This window comes from Siphateles boraxobius, unplaced genomic scaffold (assembly GCF_051911475.1).
Source record: "Siphateles boraxobius isolate OS27281-9 unplaced genomic scaffold, OSU_SipBor_1 16, whole genome shotgun sequence".
NCBI lineage: Eukaryota > Metazoa > Chordata > Actinopteri > Cypriniformes > Leuciscidae > Siphateles > Siphateles boraxobius.
This window is the reverse complement of record NW_027508766.1, coordinates 2612537-2631426: the sequence shown is the minus strand read 5'-3', so window position 1 is coordinate 2631426 and position 18890 is coordinate 2612537. Positions and strand designations below refer to the sequence as shown.

Sequence of the window (18890 nt, the reverse complement as noted above, 5' to 3'; positions counted from 1 at the left end):
TGTGTGTGTGTGTGTGTGTGTGTGTGTGTGTGTGTGTGTGTGTGTGTGTGTGTGTGTGTGTGTGTGTGTGTGTGTGTGTGTGTGTGTGTTTGTGTGTGTGTGTGTGTGTGTGTGTGTGTGTGTGTGTGTGTGTGTGTCAAAGCAGGAATTCCCCTCCCTCCGCATTGCTGAGGACGTTGGAAGTTTATCTCACACAGAAGTTGAAAAAGCATTATGTTCATTTAAATGAAATGGTTATAAAATTTACATTTAGTCATTCACAAATATTTGACACTGACTCAAGTTGAAAAACCATGCTGTTCAATTAAAAGTATATATATAAAAAAAATCATCTTACTGTTTCACCATGGTTGAAAAAAACCCACAAGTGTTTCCCCTGAAGTCTTTTCTCTCTGTCACACCAGCGTGTGGCTGGCCTGGTATCTGTTTTTGTGACCCGTTCCTGAGCCCATTGAAAAGCATTGTGTTCCTTTTAAAGTGTATAAATTAAAATATATCATATATAAAATAAATAGTTTACTAATTGTTGTTCATTTCAAATCTTACTAAATTACTGAAGTTGAAAAGCATTCTGTTCATTTAAAATAAATATTTTACAAATTTACTGTACCAATTATGTTAGATTTAGATAAAATCATCTTACATTTTCACCAGGGTTGAAGAAAAAAATCACACAGGTAGTGCCTGCCAGCATGGACAGTGTGCGTGACAAATAAGTGATATCATCACTGTTTTCGTACCATCGGTAATAAATTACTTTTAATTCATAAGACTTATTTTCAGGAGTGACAGTTATCAGTGAAATATGGTGCTCGTGTAATCAAAAGGTCTGCCTACCCCCTGGGAATGTGAATTGGCCTTGAACCTAAACAGTTCCATTCATAGAGTACTGAAAGAATATAGTGGACACACAGCTCCGCCGTTTTCCCATAGTTTTCCACAGGCTCTTACTGTAAAAGGCTATAAAATAGCCTAGACACATGGACGTGTGCCATACCCCATGTCTGGACCAAAAACTTTTGCACCCTCTCTTCTATGACCACCTCATCAAAAATGCAAAACAGTGAGTACTTTCTCTATAATTAATTTATGCTTCGGTACTGTTTATCTGTATTATCCAATGATGTTTAATTTGAAAAAAAAATTATACATAAGGAAAAGACGGTATAATTCATTAGTGTTTTAAATAGCCCAGGGTACGTATTTGTTTTATCCACATTATGCTATTAGTATTTTTATCTGCTGTAACTGGTGATACAGATATTAAAATGTATCTACTATATTAATTTATGAAAGTATGGGTTTAAAAATATGGAGTATTGTATTATGATTGCATTGTTTATGTTCATTATGCTATGTTTTTTTTTAAAATCATATCACAAGAATCAGTTTAACATGACTGTTTTACAGAAATGTTTATTTTGCATTATGCTATGTTGTATTTTTTATCTGATGTAACTAAAATCTGCAGCATCGTTTATTTAAACTGCGGGGTTTCCATAAAGGACCTTATAATAAATGTTTTGGATTTATTCAGTTTTAAATCTTATTTAGAGAATATTTTAGTCAGACATGCTTATATGTGCATAGGCCTATTTTATTCCTCTTCAGTGACTTACTTTTTAAATTTTGCTAGGTTACTTTTTAATTCTTCTTTTACTCTGTCTTTGATTTTAACTTTAAGCAATTTGCATGATAAATTGTTTAACATGTAAGCTATATGAATGACACTGTCACAATGTGATAAGCAAAACATATAAAAGTCAAGTCAAAGCTATTTATATAGGCTAGCGCTTTTCATTGCCATTTAAAATAACATGGTCTTTCCTTCTCTCTAGAGACAGCAAACACTGCAGGACAATCAGGCATCCAAGTAACATGTTAGTATGGTTTATATTTTATTTTTAATGAGAAAACATTATAGAGTGCAACAGGCGGTTTCTGGGAGTAAAAACGTTTAATTTCTCCATATGGAAATTAATTTTAAAGACAGACCTACTGTGAGCTAAAAGGTTGTTAATACATGGTATTTGCTTCTGATAAAAACTTCAGCTTATTTTTTTTGGAAATAATCATGTTTCACAGTTGAACTCCTGGTGAAAACTACATTACCCATTAGCCATGATGCTGTAGTGAAAATTATGTCAAACATAGTTAAAAAAAAAAAAGCAACACAGTCCAAAATAGCTCTGCCCACTCCCATGAAGCACTGCGAATTACATAATCTTCCTACCCTCTCAAAATACTGAAATGTTTGTATAAGCTATATATGCATATTTTGCATATATAGGCACTGGGAGAGGCACTGTTGCTCTCTATGTATAATGACAGATGAACTGACAGATATTTTATGTAAACAGGCAAAATCTCTTCATCTGATGATGGCCATGTGTTTTCGCCGATCATAACTGGTTTAACTCTTGGCTCCTTTGAGATCAATATGACTTCTGCCAAACCAAATGTGCCGGCATATTGTAAGTGTAATACACGAGAAACTATTAATACATGAGAAACTATTAAAACAGTTTTCGCCTATGTAATGTATAAAATTATTCTTAATTAATCAGTCGCAGTTAACTATTTGGGACCAATTTTAAGGAAGGTTACATTCTGGTCTAACAGTGTCATGTACAAATTTGCAATACAGAATTGTTTTGTGTTTTTGGTATTATTGGATCGAGTTTTGTAGAATTTATTTTATGTGCTGTAATGCTCCTGGATTATTCAGACTCAGAATTGTAACTATTACTATAGCCTTTATCAGCCATTTATTTTACTGCAGACTTATCAACCTTATTTATTTACTGTAGATTTTATCAAAGGCACGAATTAACTCAATTCATGGCAGCAATAATAAAAGAAGAAGAAAAAAAATTGACAGATGAACTGACAGATATTTTATGTAAACAGGCAAAATCTCTGCATCTGATGATGGCCATGTGTTTTCGCCGATCATAACTGGTTCAAGCTCCTTTGAGATCAATATGACTTCTGCCAAATCAAATGTGCCAGCAAATTGTAAGTGTAATACACGAGAAACTATTAAAACAGTTTTCGCCTATGTAATGTATAAAATTAATCTTAATTAAGCAGTCGTAGTTAACTATTTGGGGCCAATTTTAAGGAAGGTCGCATTCTGGTCTAACATTGGCATGTGCACATTTGCAATACAGATTTTTTTTATGTTTTTGGTACTATTGGATCGAGTTTTGTAGAATAAGCCAAGATTAATTTATTTTATGCGGTGTCATGCTCCTGGATTATTCAAACTCAGAATTGTAACTATTACTACAGCCTTCATCAGCCATTTATTTTACTGCAGACTTATCAAACTTATTTATTTACTGCAGATTTGATCAAAGCCAAATACTGCCCAAACGGGGATACTGGGAAAGAAGAGAAACAGGATAATACAAGGTTAGATTCAATCTTTATATTCTTTCCCATTTTGCCTTCATTTTCCTTTTTCCTGTTATTGTTTTAATTTTTATATTCTCAGATCATCAAAGGTTTCTGAAAGCAAACACCAGTCAGTTGGTTGAAAAAGTGAAGAACATTGATCCAATAATTGACAATCTTGATTGCTCAATGAATCAGTTACAAATGTGCGAGCGAATCCAACACACCAGATGAAGACGAGGGAACCGCTGGGCTATGTGAATTGTGAAAGCATTGCCAACGACCTGGTCAACACTTTGGTCAAGCATGAAGAATCTCTCATGAAGAAACTGCAATAACAACTGTTGTAGCCTATTGTTTGGCATTATGTACTTAAACAGTTTTTTTAAAAATAAAATGTTTTTAATAATTGATTGGTGATGGAGTTTTAATTTTTGTATTTAGAACCAAGTATATTGTACAAGTAAGAAAAAACCAAACTGGCCATATAATGATATATTGCACATAATAAACAATGTCAAAGTTTGTATTCCTTAAAAAACAGGCAATGTTTGAGAACCCTAATATTGGTGCAATCTCTGCGAGGTCTCAACCACAAACGCAAAACTTTGTGGTGGGTGATACGGGCATAGCTTTACTAAAGGAAAATATTATGGAAGTAATTTTCAAACTATATTTTATTTATTTATATTATGGTTTTCATGTTGATTTAAAGTTTTTGTTATTAACTAATACCTTTATTTTTTACATCCAGCACAAAATGTTGTTGAAAAATCGTTCTCTGACCCCAAATAATCAGATAATGGTGTGTTCACAATCTACAATTAGATATTATCCTGCTTAGTATGTGTGTAAATAGTTGTGCTTAAATGTTTGGATGTATTTTTACACGCCAACATATTTTGTCACACTGTAGTGATGCAAAGTTCCACACTCTTGTAAAGACTATGGTCTAACTTTAAAACATAATCTTTATACATGAATTCAAAAGACCAAATCACTAAGAAAACAGCGGGTGAAAAGCACCGTTTATAATAAATACACAAAGTATTAACGCAAAAAGTAAGTGTATGCTGTTTCACACTTAAACTATTACAACAGAATCACATCTGACTATGCAGATAAAATTGCACAAAAGTAAATTCTAGTGATCAACTTGCTAAAGAGTAAATACAACATGAGCCATTTAAAGCAAATACGAAAAGCCACTTGTGATCAGTTTTGTATGTTTGTAATTGACATTTTATATAGTCAATAAGGCCGTTTACATCTGTGCTTCTTTTTGTTTTTGTACAGTTTGCAAAAACTATAGTCTCCGAGCGTGGTCAAACATATAGGAATTCATGAAAAACATGAACAGATATTTCTACATGAGATATTTCTTTTAGAACATCTTTCAGCTATGAAACATCGACATGAAAGATGAGTATTGCTGTTTTTCTGTTACCTATAAAACTATTATACTTCAAACTCGTCTAGCTATTGCCCATTTCACAGCAGTCATAGATACACAGTTATTTTATGAATGTGGCTAAACAACGGTTAAGCTAATAAATTACCGGCTATATTTTTACGTGAATGGCGGGATGATTCTTTTTTTTTTTTTTTCGTCTACACCGATACTTTGACACAAGAGTTTTAGGTCTGATCCAGAAAACAGACGGTAAGCAGTAAGTTATGAAAACATGTGATAAGCAGTTTTGGCCTCATCATCAAAATGTTTTAACATAGCGCAAGTTTCAATTGTTTGATAAATTATCTAAAGATTATACCTAACTATCAGCAGTTATATGTGAAACAAGCTCAGTCATATTAGAGTTGGATTCTTGTTTATATTGTACATTGTTATTGAACCGCATGTTTAACAGTGCTAGTGTTCTTAATTTTTTTACCACGGTTTCCTTTTTAACAACACAATCACAACACTTATCGTATTGCCGGCTGTGATTGTAATGTTTTGTATGGTGTCTTCTTTACACTTTCACCCCATGGATATCTGTTCCCTACAGTTAGCTGTAGTGAACTCTAGGTCTTCTCTTTGTTCATATACGACAGTATGCACATGAATTGGCTTGATTTAATAAAATGATGGTTTAAACCACATTATTTTATTATACCATTTTTAAATAGCGCTTAAATGTATATTTTATATTTTAACCCTTTATGCAAATATAGAATAGGCCTACCGCACAAGGATCTCTGAAATATTTAATCTCTTAAATATTCTCATCTAGTATTTATTCATTAAATTATTAATGCGCAAGAATCAAGACTTATAATACCATTTTATTATAAAATTGTGAAATTTTGGCCAAAGCTCCGACTGTCACGGAGCCATCCACATCACTCCCGCCCACTTGTTACACCAGATCCCAATCACCTGAATTCTAATCACCGGCACCTGTACATCATGATTACAATCACTATTTCAGTCTCAGTCTCCTGCACCTCTGTGTCTGGTCTCGTCTTGCGAAGCTACAGACTCTACTCAACTGTTACATCCTACCTGAATATACTTACCTGTTGTCCTGTGTATTCCCGTGGTCATCGCTCAGAGTCTCCTGGTCTCCATCGTCCTGTGTCTCCTTAGTCTTCGTGTTCAACAGTACCCTGGTAAAAGACATTGAGTTTCTCATCAGTGAAGTGTTCTTCGTGTCAAGTTTATTCTCTTCGCACTCTAGTATTGCTCTGCACTCTTCACTCAGCATCTCGCTCTCTCTGCACATCAATAAACCTGAATATTACTTACATCTGCCTTATCTGTCTTTCTGTGAGTGTGACAGAAGACCAGACCAAACTATGCAGAGTACGAGCGCAGTTTCTACGGATCCGTTTGCGGAATTGGTGAACGCAGTTCGTCAATCGCTTCCACAACCCAGCACTCCTTCACCTGCTGCCGCTGCCAGTCCCATGGCCTGACCAGCGACCTATAGCGGCGAGGCGGAGGATTGCAGCGGGTTTATTCTCCAGTGCACTCTTCACTTTGAGATGCAACCCCAATTGTATGCAGCTGATAGAGCGCGGATTGCATTTATAATTTCCCTTCTCTCTGGTCGAGCTCTTTCGTGGGCACAAGCATTGTGGCAAGCCGATGTTCCAGTAACTAAATCTTTAACAGCATTCATTTAGCATTTCAAGGAAGTTTTTGGGCAGTCCATGTCTTCTCTAACCGTCCATGATCAGCTCTTTCGACTCAAACAAGGTAATCGATCAGTGGGATCCTATGCATTACATTTTCGAACACTCGCTGTGGCAAGTGGATGGGAGGAAGTGGCTCTTCTCACCGCCTATCGCCATGGTCTCAATCCTGAAATTCGTTCATTGATGGTTATACATGATGATAATATGGGATTAGAGGCTTTCATCCAGAAATCGATCCGTGTCTCCCAACGACTTACTGCATGCCCTTCAATCCAACCCGCTATGCATCATCCGCCTCTGGAACCATCTGCCGCCCTTCCAACACCAGAACCTATGCAGGTAGATTTTCAGCGACTTTCTACAGCGGAGCGTCAAAGAAGATGGATTAATCGTCTGTGCCTGTATTGTGGGGGCGAGGGACATGTCATCACCACTTGTCCTATACGACCACCACGCCCAGTGGTTAGTACTATCCAACTCTCTCCTAAAATTGCACCTTTGACTCGTACTACTGTCTACCTAGTAACAGCCTGTTCCAATGTTCCAGCACAAGCTCTCATCGACTCCGGATCAGCGTGTAACTTCATTTCCCACAACCTCCTTCAAAGGCTCAACATCAAGAGGAAACGCTGTCCCCAAAACCTAGAGGTTCATACTATTCTGGGTAAGCCGCTGGGTCGTGGTCGTATATGTCACTTCTCCCCCACCATGACACTCCACATAGGTTGCCTACATTCCGAGGAGATTTCGTTCTTGGTGTTGGAAGGATCCACCGCGGACATCATCCTGGGACGCCCGTGGATGCTCCAACATGAACCTCGGATAAACTGGGTTACTGGTGAGATTCTTCAGTGGGGCTCATCCTGTCATCAGTCCTGTTTAACTCCTGTGGTCAAGGTGTCTAGTTCTCCTTTCCATTCCAGTGCTACCAGTCCATCTATCGCCATTAATTCCACTACCATTGAGAGCCCAGAGTCTGACAAGAAGATGGAGATTCCTTCTGAGTATCGGGCGTTCCAGGATGTGTTCAGCAAGCGGTTGGCAACACAACTACCACCTCATCGGCCATGGGACTGTGCCATCGACCTGCTACCTGGGGCGACTCTACCCAAGGGTCGAGTCTATCCCCTGTCCATCCCGGAGCAGAAGGCCATGGAGGAGTACATCACGGAGGCAATTAGTCAGGATTTCATTCGTCCTTCTACATCCCCTGCCGCTTCAAGTTTCTTTTTTGTGGCGAAGAAGGACGGAGGCTTGCGGCCCTGCATAGACTACCGGACTCTTAATTCCCAATCCATCAAGTACAGTTATCCCCTTCCTCTGGTCCCCTCAGCCCTGGAACAACTACGTGGTGCCTGCATCTTTACCAAATTAGATTTACGAAGTGCCTACAATCTAATTCGCATCCGTAAGGGCGACGAATGGAAGACTGCCTTCGTGACGCCCTCAGGGCACTATGAATACCGGGTTATGCCTTATGGACTGTCCAATGCTCCTTCAGTTTTCCAAGGTTATATGAACGAAATCCTCCGAGAATTTCTCCAGCAGTTCGTCATAGTGTATATCGATGATATCCTGATATACTCCAAGAACCTCACAGAACATCGACACCATGTGAAGCAGATCCTCCAGCGTCTTCGAGAGCAACACCTCTATCTAAAACTAGAGAAATGTGAGTTCCATACTTCTACAGTTCACTTCCTTGGATACATCATTGATCAAAGAGGCATCCAGATGGACCAGATGAAGGTGGACACAATCCGAACCTGGTCACAACCAACCACCATCAAAGAACTCCAGAGATTCCTAGGATTCGACAACTTCTACCGCAGGTTTATCCATAATTACAGTCTTCTCAGTTCCCCGCTCACTTCTCTCCTCAAATCCCGGCCCAAGTCTCTGTCCTGGAATCCAGAAGCCACCACCGCCTTCTCCACTCTCAAGGAAGCCTTCATTTCCGCTCCCATCCTAACCCATCCAGATCCAGAATTGCCGTTTACCGTGGAGGTAGATGCTTCTTCCACTGGGGTGGGAGCGGTACTTTCACAGCGACAGGGGAACCCACCTTTACTCCATCCATGTGCCTTCTACTCAAAAAAGCTGTCCCCGGCGGAGCAGAACTATGACATCGGCAACAGGGAGCTCCTCGCCATCAAGCTGGCATTAGAAGAGTGGAGACACTGGCTGGAGGGAGCTAAGCACAAGTTTGAGGTTATCACAGACCATCGAAATTTAGAATACCTCAGAGAAGCTCGTCGCCTCAATCCACGCCAAGCCAGATGGTCCCTCTTCTTCACGAGGTTCGACTTTATAGTTACTTACCGACCTGGATTTAAGAATTCCAAAGCTGATGCTCTTTCGCGTCTCCATCAACCTGATCCTGAACCTTCCAAACCTGAAACCATCCTCCCTCCAGCCATAATAGTCAGTCCTATCCTCTGGGCTTTAGACGAAGATATCCGACTCGCCACCCAAGCCGAACCTGCTCCGCCGTGAGGTCCAGAAGGGTGTATCTACGTCCCCACATCTTGTCGTCTAGCCCTTCTGGACTCAGCTCACACCTCTCCGGGCTCTGGACATCCAGGTAGCCAGCGAACCCTCTCGCTCCTTTGCCAGCGCTACTGGTGGCCGTCTATGGCCCAAGACATCTCCCAATATCTCATGGGTTGCTCAGTCTGTGCCATCGCCAACACTCCCCGTCGACTACCCGCTGGCAAACTGGTTCCATTACCTATCCCTCGTCGTCCGTGGTCCCATCTGGGAATTGACTTCAAGACTGACCTTCCACCCTCAGAGTCCTATACTTGCATCTTCGTCATAATCGACAGGTTCTCCAAAGCCTGCAAGTTGATTCCTCTCCGAGGGTTACCCACCGCCTTCGAAGCAGCTGAAGCCCTCTTTCAGAATGTGTTCCGTCATTTCGGTCTTCCTGAGGATATAGTATCCGATCGAGGTCCTCAATTCATCTCTTGAGTCTGGAAAGCCTTCTTCAAGCTCCTTGGAGTCTCCATCAGTTTATCCTCCGGCTATCATCCTCAAACTAACGGCCAGACTGAGCGTAAGATCCAAGAGATCGGGAGGTACTTGAGGTCATACTGCCACCAGAACCAGAACAGCTGGAGCCGGTTCCTTCCCTGGGTGGAATATGCCCAAAATTCACTCCGTCAATCAACCAAAGGACTCACGTCATTCCAATGCATCCTAGGATACCAGCCTCCCCTGTTCCCTTGGTCTGGGGAACCGTCTGAGGTTCCAGCTGTAAATCACTGGTTCGAGCAGAGCGAGAGGGTGTGGGACTCAGCTCACGTCCATTTACAACAGGCAGTGCGAAGACATACCACCCAAGCCAACGCCAGAAGATCTGAGACACCCCGATTCCAACCAGGACAAAAGGTATGGCTGTCTACCAGAGATATCCGTCTTCGCCTGCCCTGTCGTAAGCTGAGTCCCCGCTACATAGGTCCTTTTACAATCCAGAGGCAGCTCAACGATGTCACATACCGGCTCAAACTACCAGCACAGTACCGTATCTCTCCATCTTTTCACGTTTCATTGTTAAAACCCTACTCTGAACCCTTGTCCCCTCCCCTTGCAGAACCCGATGTACCTCCTCCTCCAGAAGTCGCAACTGATGAGCTCATCTACAGAGTCCAAGCCATCATCAACTCACGACGACGGGGCAATCGTCTGGAGTACCTAGTAGACTGGGAGGGGTATGGCCCAGAAGAGCGTTCATGGGTAGCTCGTGACGACACCCTTGACCCCTCCTTGCTAACCCAGTTTCACTAGGAACATCCCACTCGTCCTGCACCCAGAGGTCGTGGTCGTCCCCGTCGTCGTGGGTTCCGGTCTTCAGGAGCCGACCGTGGAGGAGGGGGTACTGTCACGGAGCCATCCACATCACTCCCGCCCACTTGTTTCACCAGATCCCAATCACCTGAATTCTAATCACCGGCACCTGTACATCATGATTACAATCACTATTTCAGTCTCAGTCTCCTGCACCTCTGTGTCTGGTCTCGTCTTGCGAAGCTACAGACTCTACTCAACTGTTACATCCTACCTGAAGATACCTACCTGTTGTCCTGTGTATTCCCGTGGTCATCGCTCAGAGTCTCCTGGTCTCCATCGTCCTGTGTCTCCTTAGTCTTCATGTTCAACAGTACCCTGGTAAAAGACATTGAGTGTCTCATCAGTGAAGTGTTCTTCGTGTCAAGTTTATTCTCTTCGCACTCTAGTATTGCTCTGCACTGTTCACTCAGCATCTCGCTCTCTCTGCACATCAATAAACCTGAATATTACTTACATCTGCCTTATCTGTCTTTCTGCTAGTGTGACACCGACACGGTCGCAAAGAATGAGTTAAGTGGTACAATCTTTTATTTCAACAGTATTTTTCTTTACAAAATTATGATAGACCGGCATTAGATATACATAAAGTAGACAATAACTCCATTTATTTATGATCCAACCAGAATAGAAAGTCTCTGCACGCTACCATGTCTTTGTCTAGGGTGTAGTTGACGAGGCCTTCAACTATTTCGCCAAGATCTGTTTTGGCATTTTTTGACGCCAGTGACACACAGAGCTCTGTTACAAACGTACACATAACAAGTAGTTCGTCGACTGTGAATTCCTCACTAGATGCACACATCACATCCAGAACTTTTCTGAGGATTACACCGGTCGGCTCTATGGTGTTAAAAAACATGGGTGTCACATTGGTCCATGTCCCCACCAACCCTCTTATGACATCCATTTCTTTTTTGAGATTTGTGACACGTTTGGTGTCCACTCACAATCGGTTTTCTTATCACACGCAGCATCGATGATCCTGTCCATCAAGTAAACCATCTGGTCTCTATAATAATCTTTAAACATACAGTCTAGCTTATCTCTTAAACGACAGCCATTCCCCGTGGCACACTCACACGCCGGATGATACTTGTGTCCCGCATCGCCAGAACTCGACGGGGAGTCGCTCTCGATCAGCTTTTGCATTGCCATTTCTGAAGTTTTCAGATTTTTCGGTCCCCTATTCGATGGTGAAAGATTCTGTTAGTTCCAGAAATCTCTTGAGCGAGTCCTTGCAGCACAATCGTGCAGGCCTTGTGCGTTAACAAAGTTTTTGGGTTAGAAGTGTGAGTCGAAAAAAGTGTAGTTTGCGGCAGGCTCAGACAAACAGGAACTTCTGATCAATTCCTTCAACTTTTGATCAATGAAATTTTGCAGTAGCACAGCTGTCCGCGACTATTAGAGCTAGAGCCAGGGGTTGTGTGCGATAACTGAGGCTGGGCTCTGTGTACTTAGGATTAAAGCCTCATTGAATCAGAAGTAAAGTCATGGAGAAGTTATGCATATACTGCCAGAGAGAATTCTATTAATTACACCAAAATATATATATATATTTTTTTTAACATATGGATGGGTGAATCTTCGCAACAAGTTCTGTAAAAAGCGTTTAGAAAGTAAGGCTTTAAGTTAACTTTTACCAAATATTAAGACGTTAAAGTTCAGTTATAGACCTTTAGCGCATTTAGTTGAAATTAAAACGTGATATCAATATCGCATCATTACCGAATTGAGGGTTGTTTAATAATTTTAATAGTTATCAAGCACCAGCTGATTAAAGTGTTTCTTCAAACAAAGCGACAAAAGTAATTTTCTGATCAACCATCGTACACGGATGCACTGTGTTTTGTTGTATGCCCAGATTTTGAGGGTCGCTGGTAGAAAGATTTCTTTGTATTTTTAAAAACATAGATAGATCTACATAGATGATTTACACGAAAAAAATATTTCGGAGATCCTTGTGCGGTAGGTCTATTCTATATTTGCATAAAGGGTTAAAATATAAAATATACATTTAAGCGCTATTTAAAAATGGTATAATAAAATAATGTGGTTTAACCATCATTTTATTAAATCAAGCCAATTCATGTGCATACTGTCGTATATGAACAAAGAGAAGACCTAGAGTTTACTACAGCTAACTGTAGGGAACAGATATCCATGGGGTGAAAATGTAAAGAAGACACCATACAAAACATTACAATCACAGCCGGCAATACGATAAGTGTTTCGATAGTGTTGTTAAAAATGAAACCGTGGTAAACAATTTAAGAACACTAGCACTGTTAAACATGCGGTTCAATAACAATGTACAATATAAACAAGAATCCAACTCTAATGTGACTGAGCTTGTTTCACATATAACTGTTGATAGTTAGGTATAATCGTTAGATAATTTATCAAACAATTGAAACTTGCGCTATGTTAAAACATTTTGATGATGAGGCCAAAACTGCTTATCACATGTTTTCATAACTTACTGCTTACCGTCTGTTTTCTGGATCAGACCTAAAACTCTTGTGTCAAAGTATCGGTGTAGACGAATTAAAAAATGAATCATCCCGCCATTCACATAAAAATATTTATTTTTGTTTAATTTATATACTTTTAATTGAACAGCATGGTTTTTCAACTTGAGTCAGTGTCAAATATTTATGAATGACTAAATGTAAATTTTATAACCATTTCATTTAAATTAACATAATGCTTTTTCAACTTCTGTGTGAGATAAACTTCCAACGTCCTCAGCAATGCGGAGGGAGGGGAATTCCTGCTTTGACACACACACACACACACACACACACACACACACACACACACACACACACACACACACATACATAGACGCGCGCTCCCTATGTTTTGAGTCAGTGTGAGATCATTCATACATTGCATTGTTTTTTTTCTTCAACTCTCTAATACATTTTTAACTGTTTGCAATTTTTTGTGGCTCCATTTTATTTAAACTTTTTGTGTGAGGTTTTACATAAGCTGTATGTTTTTCTTCAACTCTCTAATAAATTTTTTTAACTGTTTGGAAAATTTTTGTGGCTCCATTTTATTTACATTTAGTTCTACATTTATTTTAAACTTTTTTATTTTTATTTTTATTATTAAAAGGTTTTATTTTATATTCTTTTACAGAACAGATAAACTTCCACAATTTTTTCTTATCACTTTCACAGCTGCCCGTGATAAGCTCAGGGATATGTAGGGGATGCGGTGACAAAAACACCAACTTCAAACAATCAAACTAACTTCAAACGATCAAACTAACTGTCACACATCCTATACCCCCTTTTTCTTGAACAAACTAACTTCAAACGATCAAACTAAGTGTCACACATCCTATACCCCCTTTTTCTTGAACAAACTAACTTCAAACGATCAAACTAACTGTCACACATCCTATACCCCCTTTTTCTTAAACAAACTAACTTCAAACGATCAAACTAACTGTCACACATCCTATGCGCCCCTTTTTCTTGATCAAACTAACTTCAAACGATCAAACTAACTGTCACCATCCATCATTTTGACAGAAAGTTTCACAGGAAGGGGCGGAACTAGATCAAAGGTCATCATCCATCATTTTGACAGAAAGTTTAACCGGAAGGGACGGAACTAGGTCAAAGGTTACAGGAAGGGGCGGAACTAGGTCAAAGGTAACAGGAAGGGGCGGGACAGGAAGGGGCGGGACAAGGGGTGTGACCGGAAGGGGCGGGGGAAGATCAAAGGATAGACACACCCACCTGTCAATCAATCATTTTGACAAGTAGTGTCTCATATAGACTACTAACATATTCTCTTCTGGTTGTGTCCAGGATATGTCCTGCCATACCTAAAAAAAAAACACAGATAACTGCTCTTTTGTGTTTTTTAAATAATGGTTTACAATTGTTCATTTACAATACATAATCTTAATAATAATAATTATTGTAAAAAGTAACCTGTAGTAAAAGACATATTGTGTAAAGAGAAAACATAAAATACTGTAATACAATCTACTAACCTTTTCGTTTGGCTCATACTGGTCAGCAGTTGAACAGACATGTTCTCTTCTGGCTGTGTACAGGATATGTCCTGCCATAGATTAAAAAAAACATGCTTTTAATTTGGTGTTTTTTATAATGGTTTAAGACTGTTAACTTACAATACGCAACCAGACAGAGTAGTTTTGCAATGAATAATGGGATAGATGTTTTTGTCCACTGACAAAACATACCCAGATACACAAATCTGACTGGGTGTTTCGAATAAATGTATTTAATTTGGTTGACATACTTTAATACATAGAAAGGAATATTGAACCTCTTCATAAAAAAAGCCAATTAACTGAAATGTGGTTGTTAAATTATATCTGCATTGTAGTGAAGATCCCTCAAATTACATCAAGACAAAAAAAGTCACAAAAGTTTTGCATAAACAGTAAACACTATCAAATAATGTGTGTTATAGCCATTAACTGCTGAACATCTGGAAGTTATTCACCTTGTAAACGTATGTGTACTGGTCTACTAATGAATTTGAATTGGCATAAACCTGTCATGAATGGATAATGCAACCGTAGAGTGTTTACTCCAAAGTATTTATAATTTGTTGACATATGTCTAAGATGGTGTTGACAGTAACTTCTTTATTTGAAGTTTTATTAATATAAATTGGGCAATGCTCACATTGTCACGCACAGAAGAGAGACACAGAAGAATGACAGGTGAGAAGTTTTATTTAATAAGCAGATGGTGGAAGTTCACAAGCCTGAGGTAGATATTGATGATAATCAGGATCTTTCAGGAGTGACAGGGAGTCTAACATTCTCTGACGAGACCAGACAATAAATGAAGGGACGTGAGGGTATTTAAGTGTTGGAAGTGATGAGCGGGTGCAGGTGTAGTGAATTAGTATTCAGGAGATAATGAGCGAATGAGTGGATTTGGGTTATTAGAGTCTGATGGTGTGGCAGGTGTTACAGATGACTCTGTGACAGTACCCCCTCCTCCATGGGCGGCTCCTGACGCCCCAATGACTCGTCGACGGGGTCGGCCTCGACCCCTAGGGGCTGGGCGGTTGGGATGAGCCTCGTGGAACTGGGTGAGGAGGGATGGATCCAGAATGTCCTCCCTTGCGACCCATGTGCGTTCTTCAGGTCCGTATCCCTCCCAGTCCACGAGATACTCCAGGAGGCGACCTCGTCGACGGGAGTTTAGGATGTCTCGGACGCGGTAGATGGAATCTTCTTCCGCGACATCAGGAGGAGGAGGTATGTCCAGGACATCAGACCCTGGGGAAGAGGAAGTTAGAGGGTCAGTGAAAGGTTTTAGAAGGGAGACATGAAATGACGGTGCAATGCGGTAGCTTGGGGGAAGGCGAAGCCGGTAGGTGACTTCGTTGATTTGTCTTTCAATGGGGAAGGGACCTATATATCGAGGACTCAGCTTCTTGCTGGGTAAGCGAAGACGGATGTCTCTGGTGGATAGCCAGACCTTTTGACCTGGTTGATACACAGGGGTAGTACCTCTCCTAGAGTTAGCTTGATTCTGATGACGTCGTACCGCTCTCTGCAAGTGGACGTGCGCAGAGTTCCATACCCTTTCACTCGTCTCAAACCAGGTGTTGACTGTTGGGACCTCCGACGGCTCCCCCGACCATGGGAACAAAGGGGGTTGGTATCCGAGTATGCATTGAAATGGTGTGAGACCGGTGGTATACTGGCGTAGCGAGTTTTGAGCATACTCGGCCCATGGGAGGAAGCGACTCCAGCTGTTTTGATTCTGATTGCAGTAAGTTCGCAGATATCTCCCAATTTCCTGTATTTTCCGTTCCGTTTGGCCGTTGGATTGAGGGTGGTAGCCTGAGGATAGGCTGACTGAAACACCGAGCAACCTGAAGAAAGCGTGCCAGACGCGGGAGACGAATTGGGGACCTCTATCAGATACTATGTCTTCTGGAAGACCAAAATGGCGGAAAACGTTTTCAAACAGTTTGTTGGCGGTTTCGAAGGCCGTGGGGAGACCCTTCAAAGGGATCAGTTTACAGGCTTTGGAGAAGCGGTCTACTACAACTAGAATGCAGGTCTGTGAGTCGGAAGGAGGGAGGTCGGTCATGAAATCTATACCCAGATGGGACCATGGTCGACGAGGTATAGGTAGGGGTTTGAGCTTACCCTCCGGGAGCCGACGTGGGATATTGGTGGTGGCACAAATCGAGCATCCTCGAACATAGCGGGAGACATCCTGTGCGATGGTGGACCACCAGAACCGGTTACTGAGGAGTGAGAGGGTTCGGTGGCAACCAGGGTGTCCAGAGCCTAGGGACGTGTGGACCGAGTCTAGGAGGGGTAGGCGTAGTGAAGATGGAACATATGTCCTGCCTTCAGGACCTCCTGGTGGAGCCGGTTCAGCACGGGTTGCCCTTTGGATCTGATTGTCTAGGGTCCATTCAATTGGACTGACGACTACGGTAGGAGGGAGAATGGGCTCCGGAGGTGACACTGTTGATTCTGGCGCCTGAAGGCGGGAAAGTGCGTCAGCCTTCTGATTCTTATCTCCGGGACGATAGGTCACACGAAAGTTGAAACGGGTGAAGAAGAGCGCCCATCGAGCTTGGCGAGTGTTCAGACGTTTGGCTTCACGAAGGAACTCGAGGTTTCGATGATCCGTTATGACCTCGACTTGATGGTGTGCTCCCTCCAACCAGTGTCTCCATTCTTCGAATGCCAGTTTGATGGCCAACAGTTCACGGTTTCCGATGTCATAATTTAGTTCAGCCGGGGACAGTTTCTTTGAATAGAAAGCACATGGATGGAGTACTGGCTGTTCTCCTTGGTAGTGGGATAGAACGGCTCCCACCCCGGTTGATGAGGCGTCCACTTCCACCACGAAGGGAAGATCTGGATTGGGATGGATCAGGATGGGAGCAGAACAGAAGGCTTCTTTGAGTTGTTGGAAGGCTTGAACCGCCGCTTGGCTCCAAGACAAAGATTTGGGTCGGCCCTTGAGGAAAGAAGTCAGCAAGGAGCTGATGGAACTGTATTGGTGGATGAAACGGCGGTAAAAGTTTGCGAAACCCAGGAACCGTTGAAGTTCCTTTGTGGTGGTGGGCTGAGGCCAGTTCCTGATGGTATCCACCTTCCTCAGGTCCATTTGGACTCCCAGAGGACTGATTACATAGCCTAGGAAGTGGACGGTGGTACGGTGGAACTCACATTTTTCCAGTTTTAGGAAGAGTTGATGCTCTCTAAGTTTTTGTAGAACTTGGCGGACGTGATGATGGTGTTCGGTTAGATTCTTGGAGAAGATCAGGATGTCGTCAATGTACACTATTACAAACCGTTGTAAGAACTCTCGGAATACTTCATTCATGAAGGATTGGAAAACGGATGGAGAGTTGGACAATCCATAAGGCATAACGAGGTATTCGTAGTGCCCCGAAGGAGTGATGAACGCTGTTTTCCATTCGTCGCCACTTCTAATGCGTACGAGGTTGTAGGCACTTCTGAGATCCAGTTTGCTAAAGATTTGGGCACCACGTAACTGTTCCAGGGTAGCTGGGACAAGAGGAAGGGGGTAGCGGAACTTGACTGTTCGCTCGTTGAGCGCACGATAATCAATACACGGCCGTAAGCCTCCATCCTTCTTCCCCACGAAAAAGAAACTAGATGCTGCAGGAGAGGTGGATGGCCGAATGAAGCGTTGTTTCAGGGCTTCCTTTATGTACTCATCCAATGCTTTCTGCTCTGGTATGGACAGCGGATAAATTCGGCCCTTTGGAGGGATGGTACCGGGCAACAGGTTTATGGCGCAATCCCACGGCCGGTGAGGTGGCAATTGGGTGGCACGTTGTTTACTGAATACATCTTGGAACATCTGATACTCAGGAGGAATCTCTGGCTGGTAAGATGTTTCAGGACTTTCGATCGAAGTGGAGTTGATATGAAGTTTAGAAGGATCGTGAAGTTTATCAGGTGGAGGTTTCAGAAGACCGGTCTTGATGACTGGCAGTATGCATGATGAGAAACAGGAATGCCTCCACTGGATGACCTCACCCGTTGTCCAGTCCACTTGTGGAGCATGGACTGACATCCATGGACGACCCAGGATGATGTCCACTGTAGACCCATCCAGCACCAGAAAAGAAATTTCTTCCTGATGTAGAATTCCAATGCGGAGTGTAACAGTGGGAGATTGGTAACAAACTTGACCTCGGCCCAGTGGCTTACCTAGTATGGTTTGAATTTCTAACTTCTTTGGGGACCTTCGCCTCGGGAGGTGGAGTCTCTTGAGGAGCTGGACGGAAATGAAGTTGCCCGAGGAGCCAGTGTCAATGAGGGCGTACGCTGGAACAGAGCGAGAACCAGTTATGACCATCACTGGAGTGCGTGTTAGCGGAGAAATCATGGGAGGAATACAGATGGAACTCACCGCAGCGCGTGGTGGTCTAGTTGGACATTGGCTGATGAGATGTTCACCCGAACCACAGTACAGACAGAGGGCGTGGTT

At 41.9% G+C, this 18890-nt stretch overlaps 1 protein-coding gene across 4 annotated transcripts; it reads left to right on the top strand.

Annotated features, from left to right (window-relative positions):
* The first annotated feature begins 655 nt into the window (after positions 1–655).
* On the top strand, positions 656–3678 carry LOC143738925 (uncharacterized). Of its 4 annotated transcripts, XM_077230995.1 has the most exons (6): positions 656–1063; positions 1839–1880; positions 2361–2474; positions 2911–3018; positions 3351–3417; positions 3500–3678. In XM_077230995.1, the coding sequence occupies exons 1-6, from the start codon at positions 1036–1038 to the stop codon at positions 3540–3542; spliced, it is 402 nt and encodes a 133-aa protein (XP_077087110.1). In that variant the 5' UTR covers positions 656–1035; the 3' UTR covers positions 3543–3678. The 4 variants fall into 4 exon arrangements, 2 of the variants coding, with proteins under 2 accessions (XP_077087110.1, XP_077087111.1); XR_013204083.1 differs by lacking the exon at positions 2361–2474; XM_077230996.1 differs by lacking the exon at positions 2911–3018.
* The last annotated feature ends 15212 nt before the right edge of the window (positions 3679–18890 follow it).

Coding starts and splice junctions, on each gene's coding strand:
- LOC143738925 (XM_077230995.1), top strand. CDS start 1,036: ATGACCACCTCATCAAAAATGCAAAACA. Junction 1,881..2,360: donor ATCAGGCATCCAAGTAACAT/GTTAGTATGGTT, acceptor TTATGTAAACAG/GCAAAATCTCTTCATCTGAT. Junction 3,418..3,499: donor GAGAAACAGGATAATACAAG/GTTAGATTCAAT, acceptor TTATATTCTCAG/ATCATCAAAGGTTTCTGAAA.